We start from the raw sequence: 9,530 nt of genomic DNA, 5'->3' as shown, positions 1-9,530 counted from the left end.
CCAGTTCACACATGACAAAACCATGGTTGACAGAGGTAAAAGGTCTGATGTTTCTATCTCCAGTTCACACATGAGGAAACCATGGTTGACAGAGGTAAAAGGTCTGATGTTTCTATCTCCAGTTCACACATGAGAAAACCATGGTTGACAGAGGTAAAAGGTCTGATGTTTCTATCTCCAGTTCACACATGACAAAACCATGGTTGACAGAGGTAAAAGGTCTGATGTTTCTATCTCCAGTTCACACATGAGGAAACCATGGTTGACAGAGGTAAAAGGTCTGATGTTTCTATCTCCAGTTCACACATGAGGAAACCATGGTTGACAGAGGTAAAAGATCTGATGTTTCTATCTCCAGTTCACACATGAGAAAACCATGGTTGACAGAGGTAAAAGGTCTGATGTTTCTATCTATCTCCAGTTCACACATGAGGAAACCATGGTTGACAGAGGTAAAAAGTCTGATGTTTCTATCTCCAGTTCACACATGAGAAAAACATGGTTGACAGAAGTAAAAAGTCTGACCTGGAGCCGCATGTCAGTCAGCGACAGAATGGACACAGGTAGCTTGTTATTTTTCTTTGACTCTGCTTTCTGTCCAGGGTTTCCCTGGACCTTTTCCAGTCAAAGACATCAGCGCGCTAAGCAGAAGTCATGTTCAGCTGGTCACATTGTATTATTCTACTCCAAGATGCTCTTGGAACATTAAAGACCTGACCTGCTCACACAAAGTCCCAGGCTACCGTGTGCTGTGCACCAGAGCTAGAGGACAAGTCCTACCTGCTGTGTCTCCATATCTGTACATTTAGAAAAACCAGAAAAGCCAACCAAAACTAGGATTTGTTTTTTTTTTCTTCAAACATGTGAGTTTCAGGTGATCCTTCAAGCTCCAAGACAAACATTCTGGAACAACTTAGATGACAGACAGAGATGCTTGCTTCATGTGAGGTTTACAGGATCCAGATGCTCCTTCCAGCTTCAAGGGTGGAGGGAAACTCCGCAAGGTCAGCTCTGGAAGGTCCCTGACCCTGTGTCCTCCTCTCCCCTGGTCACATTCAGGGAGGACTGTGGGCCTCCTGGGGACTGACCAAGTATCCCGGGGAAAACAAAACAAAACAAAACAAAACAAAACAAAACTGGACTCATCCAGAACCAAAACCAGGAGCCAAGCCTTCTTCTGTCCCCAGATAGACCTCACCCATGGTGAAGGAAGAAGTAGCCACTTCAGCAATGTGCCTGAAATGCACTCAAATATGCCCAACACAGGCCCTACTGGGAGCTCTGCCCTTTCTGAAACACTCAGAAAGATGGAGGGAGCACCTTTCTCTGTGTTCTCTTTGTTCCTAAATTCACCCCATTCGGGTGACTCCACCTCTGCTCACGGCACCTGCTCAGCACGTCCTATTCCGGCCTTTCCAGACCTCCCCATGCTGGAGGCCAGACCTGAGCTCCACCTCACTGGGAAGCCTGGTGTGAACAGCATAGCTGGGTGAACCCCAGACCTCACAGTGTCTGCAGCTGTCACCCACTGCCTGATGGGGGTGTCAGGGGCCATTGCTTCTTGTGCTGCTGTTTGACTCTATGCAAGCTGGTTTCAGTCCTCAACTGAATCCCTAAGTCTCTTAGGGATGGGGAGCGTGTGCTGTGTATTTCAGTGTGTCCAGAGACTCATAGGGCACCAAGTATAATCTCAGTCCAGGAGGCACAAGTTTCTTATTTATATATATTTTATGTATATATAATATATATTTCTTGTTTATATATTTTTTCTAGGATTATATATTCATATAGAATATGTATACTATACATTCCTTATAGTATATAGTTCATATACTACTCACTTTGCAGAAATACACTAGAAAATGCTACAGGGCATATAATAAGATCAATAGAGAGAAAGATGGCTTCTCAGAGATACACACTTCTATATCAAGAAGACAGGAAAGATAAAGAAAGTTTTCACATATGATCTTCTAACACTAAAGATGTGGGTGTACAGAAATGCTGAGACAGAACCCGTACCTTTTTCTGGAAAGGTCACAGGGTCACACTCCCTCTCCCTCACCCAATGCTGGTCCAGGAGAACTATGACTCAATCTTATTTCTGCAGTCCCAGGTATAGCCTCTGTCCAACATATGCAGAACCAGGCTCAGGCAGAGCAGGGGAGCATCAGCAGGTGCCTCTTCCCCCGACCTTCCTATTAATATGTTGACCAAGCATCAACAAAGTAATATATTTCAAAGAAGGTGGGTGGATAACTGGGTTCTCTGGAGTACTTGATGGTGATGATGTTGGAAGAAGAGTAATAGAATGTACTGAAGCCTTTACAAATCCTGCCCAAGGACTCAGACCCTGGAGGTCCATCCAGCACTTCCACGTATTCTTTGCCACATGAGAATCCTCTGGGTCAGAAGAAAAGGCAACCATCAGCATTTGGATTTGTCCTCCAGCCAGGCTGCCACCTCCCTCCACCAATGAATCCACACTAGATCCCAACAGCTTTGCTCATGAGAAGTGCAAGGACAGATGAGAACGAAAGAAGGAAAGTTCATCAGTTCTTCAATAACGCAAGCAGGGGCCCGAGCACCCCCTCCATCTTCCCAGAAACCTTCACCTCCACCAGGGCAGCAGGTGGCTTCCCAGTCTCATGGTTTCCATGTCTTCCAGGGAGCCCAGCCCATGGCCCTAGGATTCCAACCCAGGAATTTTAGTCAAAACATCAGCTGTGTTTCAAGTTCCCCAAACAGGGAATGCAGCCAGCAGAGTGGTGTGTTTCCTTAAACCACAACCTCTGTGTCAGGACAAAAATCACCAGAAATGAGTGTGTGGACACCACTCCCTGGTTCCTGCCTTCCTTTCCCCTGGCAGATGGGACAGGAAGAGGTGAAGCATGACCCTCCACTAGCATAAGCTTGGCCTTGTTTACTCACTGCAGAGGAGAGAGGGGTCTCTATCTCCATCCTGTGAGAGACAAGCTGCACATGGAAGTTCTCAGTCCTAGGAGACCTCCCTACTTCCCTCTCCTCCCTGTGCTTTTCCAGTACTAATCTCCACCCCTCATCCTCAGGCCCCAGCAGGTCTCAGTTCACAAGGAGGGGCTGCAGCCTCTCTGGGGTATAATAAGACAACAAGGGGACACCCCACCAGGACACACACGGGGCTGACTTTATACTAGTTTTGCTCTTGGCCCAGCCTGTGTCCCTCCTTGGTGCCAAGGACAATCAGATTCAAAATCAACTTTGAAAAGGACAAAGGGACAATATGGGAAAATGTCCACAGCCGCCCATCCCGCTGGCCTTGGGGAAATTATGACACAGGAAGTGCACGACTCTTTCATTCCAGGTCCCTCCTCAAGCTCCTTCTCTCCTTGTTTCCCCATCTGGGTCTTCATGGCCACACATCCTTTTTGAATCCCTGGGCCTCAGGTTGGGTAGACAGTTTAAGCCCCGTATTTGAGGCAGGTGTCTCGAAGTGTCCTTGATCCCATAGAACTCCTGCATAATGTAGTGGGATTCTGAGCCCATAGGCTGTCTGGAGGGGACAGGACCTCTGGGTCACACAGTTCCACCATCTGTCTCATCCACCATTGTGGGCTGTGATTGGCTTGGTCTGGAATTGATGGAAATGTGGTTTCCATGCTGAAATCTGTGAACACTGCCCTGGGATATCAATGCAGTAACTTAGGCTGCATTGGAAATGCCTTCTGTGGCTTTATCACTTCATTCATTCATTTAAGAAAAATACCTGCAATCCAAAGACAGACTCCTAGTAGACACAAACGAAGTCATAGGCAAGAGTAATATTACACTATAAATTCAGTGTAGAGCTTTCCAGGGGTATTATGTAAACCCCTGTGAGAAAAAGATCTCTCCTCCTCTGCAGAGAGTCAGGAAAGTGGTTTTATTGTTATGGAGGTTGTTGTCCTTGAGCTAACTCATGAAATACAACATGAAAACCCTTTGCAGAGGGCAGATGAGTCTGGCAGGGATTGAAGGATGCATTCCAGGCAGAGGGCAGGTGTGAGCAAAGGCAAGGAGCTGCTGGACTCTGGTGTGTCCAGGAAACTCAGCGTAATGGCACAGCCCACAGCAGGGTCCAGAGAGGAGACGTGATCAGAAGTGAGCAGAGAAGAGAAACCAGTTGTGAGGAATGAGAAAGGCATGACAAGAAGATCAACTTTATTTGGAGAAAACGAGCCAGTGAAAAGCTTTCAACAGGAAGTGAAAATGTAGTCAAATTATGTGTCAAATGGCTGTCATGGATAGGGTGGAAGGTGAACCATATGAGGTCAAGATGGGATCTTTCCTAGAAATACCAACAACATCAAAGAAAACTCACAACCCCAGTACTCACTTGAGGTCTGGAATGGCCACCGTGAGTATCTCCCCGGGGTTCAACTCGATGATCCAGACGCATTCAGTTTTCGGCCCAGCGTAGTTGAAGATCCTGCCATATTCATCCGTGTAGTGGCCCCACAGTCACTGGGTGCTACAAGAGGAGAAACGAGGCCCAGGCACTGCAGGGATGCTCTAGGTCTGGGATTGGCTTGTGTCATTCCAGGGGCCCCTGTTATTACTGATTCTCCCAACTTCCCATCCTTGGGAAGAAAATTCAACCTTAATGGCCAGTCTGATGGCTCCACAAACAAGGTGGGATTTTTGGTTTCAGACTTTATTAGGTGACCCACACTTATTTTAAATTACAATTTGTTTATGACCAGTGGGAAATAGAGGAACTTAACTCCCCTTACTAAAACTTTCTCACCAATCGTATTGCCCGATTAGTGAACAGAAAATCAGCACAAACACTATCTTTCCATTTCCCTACAGATCTTTTCTTAGGGCAGGCTGGACAAATAACAAATAGGCAGTGCTCCTGCCCCAATAGTAGCCCAATCCCTGAACAAATGAGAATCCATCTCCTTGAGGTTCAGTGATGCCTCAGGCTCTGAAAGTGTGACTGAGGATGAAAAGAGCACTTTCCTTGAGTGGTCAAATGTGTTCCAGTTTCTAAAGCACTTAGCTTGTGCCCAGCAACTGGTTAAGCACTAGGTGAATCCACCAATCAATCAACAAGCCACCCTGCATCGCAAGAAACTGCTCCTCCCTCTAGCCTGCATCCTCACGGAGAAGCTCATAGGAAGAGGGAAGAACTGCACCCTGGAGGAAGCAGGTTAGAGGGAGGAGCAGTTTTCTGACACCGAGGATGGAGCAGCTCCTCAGATCTCCAGACTCCAGGTGTTTAGAAGAGGCTCCCAACCTCCAGGAACACAGGCTCTGTGGAGTGGTGGCTCCTTTCCCTGCCCAGCAGGCTGGTCAGACAGGAGGGCAGAGGAGACTTCGGGGGGGCTTGGAGGTGTTGGGGAAGTTGGGAGGAAGCTCATGGAGGGGAGCACTGAGAGGGTGGGAGGGGGAATTAGCGATTATGAAGGCTGAATCCAATTACCAAGTCCTTTTGGACAAGAATTATCCCTGGTACATGCCCTTCTCATTGATCCATTTGGATTTCAACCCCAAAACAGTGTCTCTGTGTGAGGCAAGGGAAAGAGGGTAACAGTCTTGTCTGCATTTACCTGTGGCAAATTGAGCTTTAACAGTTGTGGTTGAAAGACAAAACAAAACAAAAAAAACCACGAAAATCTGAACTTACCAATGGGTGAAAGCAGAAGAAAGGAAAATGACTACACTGTGAAGAGGAGCTTGAGTGCAAAGGGACAGAGCTGAGCACAAAGGGACAGAGCTAAGCAGAAGAAGAGATGGCGTCACTGTCCCCATTTATGGGAACAGCCCTGGGTTACCCAGAGAGAAGGATGGAAGGAAGCATCGGCTCTCAGCACTCACAAATTCACAAACCAGCTCACTCACAGCATTCTTGTTTTTCCCATTCCACTCAATTAAAGTTTGTCTCACTCTGGAGCCATGGTCAGAAATGACTGCTCTGATAGAGTAGTCAGCTTGTCTTGAATTATCCGAGACATTCCTGATTTTTTAGCTAAAGGTCTCATGTCCCACTTTCCTGGGAAAAAATAAAAGTCAGCTACCTTAACTCTGATATAAACACTTCTCCTCGTAAATTCTATAACAAAACCAGTGATTAATTTGAATTTGAAATAAATCTGTTGACTAAAATTTTTAAGTGAGTAGAAGTGAGCCATGTTTATTTATGGAAATTTCACTGTTCAGGGACTGGAGTTAAATAACGGGATCCAAGCCAGCCCTGCATGCAATCTCATACGTCCCACGGTGCACGTGACACTGGGATCATTGTCAGGCTATGATCTAGCGGGCAGGCACACGGGTTCAGAATCAGATGTCCCTGGTTAACTGTCCCAGCAGCCTAGAGCTGAACGGCTTTGGACAAAGTTTTTAACTCTCCGTAAGCCTCAGTCACTCATCTATACAATAGGCATCTTGATTTTAACTACCTTACAGGATGAAGCTGGGTGCACGAGCCCATGGCCCAATGCCCAGCACAGGGTAGCCTGGCATACACCTGATCTGTCACTCTAACGCTTTCAAGACAGTTGCTTCGTTTTCCAAATTAGATGATGTTTCTTTACTAAGTAAATTAGCAATCCTTATAATGCTACACAACCTATTCTGACAAGAAAGTCAACCAGGACATCTTAGCTGTCCTTCCTGAGTCTGAGACTATATTGGTCCTTTGTGGGTGCAAAGAAGAGTCTCCCCACAGCTGGGGCCTCTATCAAGTTGGCTCTGGAAGAAATAAATCACGATTCCCCAGAAAGCAGACCTCAAGTGCAAATCCTGAACATGCCTGTCATATTGAGTGACATTTCTGTACTGTAACCACATCTACCTTAAATTCCTTTCATCTAGATTCTTAGGCAAAGGCCTTGAGGCATGGGGAAGAAGCTGCTACTTAACAATCACTAACTATACAAGCTTTCAGGCTGTGAGGCTAGTGATCACTCCAGGGAGCTTTAGTAATGAACTTTTCTAAATTTGCTTGAATGGAACCTTTTGCTTCACTAACTCCTCACAACAGCCCTGTCGAGGCACCCCGATTCTACAGCTGAGGTGAAGAGAGGTTGGGTGACTTGGCCAAGGCTATGCAGCACTCATTAGTTTCTGCATTTAAGCTTGGCACCTCTGCCTCTTTTTCATCAAGTTGTCTTTGTGTCTCTTGATTTCACCAAGGATGAGGAAACCAAATGTCAAGCATATTAAGTTTTTCCACCAAGCTCTTAGGGTTCCTATGACCAGTTGCCCTAAGGCCTCACTGTAGCCCTAATTTAGACAGAAGCTGTAAGCTGTTATCTGAGTTGGAAATGTAGATGGGCATCTGAAGCTTTAGCCAGAGGCAGCCACGTGGAGCTGGGGCCTACAGTGAGGCTGAAATCCTGGCAGGGGAGGAGAGCACCCGGTGATGGGGCAGCCCCTGACGTGAGTGTGCAGTCAGCAAAGTGGAGCAGCGCAGGAGAAATGGGCAAGGTTGGAAAGGACCCGGCAAGGGCAAGAGAGGAGAAAGAAGTGACGAGAGTAGGAAACAAGGAGCTCAGGAAGGAAAGGGGAGAGAGAGGAGGATACAAAGAAAGAAGGTGGGGAGAATGAGGGAAACAGGAAGCCAGGGCAAGAGAGACATAGAGACGAAGACATCTCCCTGAGGAAATCTATACCCTCTTCCTTTCCTGCCTGCATTCAAAATCAGTTGGCCAGTCCTCACGCAGTTGACACAATTCCCAGGGTCCAGCCCTCTAGAGGGCAAGTGACTCCCCCTCTTCCAGGCATTCCCAGCCAGCGGTGGGAGCTGCTGGTTATTGCTCCTCCCGAAGTTGCTGCAGCAGCCATGTGACAACCCGCTGGGCAGATGCAGAGCTCCCTCCTGCTGTGGGCTCCCCCAAGGGCCACAGTTACCCCCTTAGAAGTCCCCAGACACATTCCATGCAGGGCACCCTCACCAAGACACTGCCTGCTGTCAGACCACCTGGAAAGCCTCGAAAGCAAGACCATGTCTGATTTTCTCAGCCACTTCTGGGTGAGCCCTGCAGAATCTCAGCATACATTGCTTAAGGCAGGAAGGAGGGTCACAGAACACATCAAGACCGGGAACTCAGGAACCCAGAAATGTTTAAAAATCACGATGGCATCAGCACAATGACATAGATATTTTCCTATTTGTCTCTTCCTCCACCAGCACTAAGTGAAACATTTTGTATGGAAGAGAGTATCTTTCAGCTAATCAGCCATGGGCTTCTTCCTTGGCAATAAGCAAATTTAAAAATCTCTGCAGTTGAAAAGGAAAACAGTGCGAGGCCCAGGAGAAAGGGCCTGGGGCCATGCGTTACCTATACTGCACAGCAGCGGCCAAGCGAAGGCTCTGGACAGCCTCATCCTCAGCAGGGCCTGGCACCAAACTCAGGAGTGAGCTCAGCTCTGGTGGCTTGGGGTTATATAGAAACACCCATGAAATTTGATCTTCTCCCTCCCATCTGGAGCCAAGATTGGCCAAGCTGTAGGATCTGAGGGTGCTGCAGGATCACCTGGGTGGTCTAGAGAGGGAGGGGTGAGGTGTGGCTAGATGCTAATCAACACTGATCTTTCTCAGCCAGGTTCCAGGTTTCACCTAGACAGAGATATAATGGCCAGGTGCTCCTTCTCCTTTCCGCCCAGGCAGACTCAAGGGAAGTATCACAAGCTGGCCTCAATCCATGATCTCCTACTGGGGCAGCCCTCTTTCTTCGGGTTAACTTGTAGCATCTGCAGCTGTATTATGTTGCAGAAGCCTCACGACACCCCAGAGGTGAGGCAGGCCAGGAGTCCTTGGAAAGCTGAAGATCCGAGACCCAGAGAGAACCAGGAGACTTTCCCAAAGTCACATGGCATCAGGGGCAGAACCAGGGTGAGGTCCCGAACTCCTGACTGCCCATCTCTCCCACAGCCCTCTCTGTGTCACAGGAGAGCAAAGGCATGAAATCAGGCCCTTGAGCAGATCAAGGTGTGAGTGGGTCACAGTGGGGCCACTGCAGGGATAGGCCCACCCATGTGAGAATGTCCAGGTAGATGGCATGAGTATCTGTGTCTGCCTGTATTACACATGTGTCATGCCAGGATCCACATGGCTCAGTCCCAGGGCAGGGTCATGGTTAAAAGAGGCTTTGGTGGAGAACAGGCTGGAAATTTCTTAGAAGGTTACACAGAGAGTTCCTTTATGATCTAGCAATTCCACCAGCTGTATGCTAAAGAGAATTAACAGCATATGTCTAGACATAAATTTGTACATGAATGTTCATAGTAGCATTGCTTATATTAGCCAAAGAGGGGAAACTATCTAATATCAACTGAGAAACAGATGAAGAAAACTTGGTATAGCCATAATGGGAATTTATTCAGCCATATGAAGGAATGCAAGCCAATTTGCCAACCAAAGACTGGGACCAATTTATACAACAACCAGGACTTCATGAGGACCCATTTTCCTAAACTCTAACCAACTCCTGATTTTGTCACATCTTTTAATATGTCTTGTAATCAAATATGATGGAAATAATACCTAATGTTATAAAAGG

The 9,530-nt window shown here is 47.2% G+C and overlaps 1 protein-coding gene across 1 annotated transcript; it reads right to left on the bottom strand.

Annotated features, from left to right (window-relative positions):
• Positions 1-2,201: 2,201 nt before the first annotated feature.
• On the bottom strand, positions 2,202-8,355 carry SPADH (spermadhesin family member). Its single transcript, XM_034931762.1, is given in 5 exon segments — positions 2,202-2,403; positions 4,355-4,475; positions 4,478-4,489; positions 5,574-5,603; positions 8,310-8,355. Coding segments are annotated over 5 exon segments (411 nt in total).
• Between the last annotated feature and the right edge of the window lie 1,175 nt (positions 8,356-9,530).

Source organism: Pan paniscus, chromosome 8, assembly GCF_029289425.2.
Source record: "Pan paniscus chromosome 8, NHGRI_mPanPan1-v2.0_pri, whole genome shotgun sequence".
NCBI classification, from domain to species: domain Eukaryota; kingdom Metazoa; phylum Chordata; class Mammalia; order Primates; family Hominidae; genus Pan; species Pan paniscus.
The sequence above is the reverse complement of the archived record's forward strand: the minus strand, read 5'-3'. Positions and strand labels throughout refer to the sequence as shown.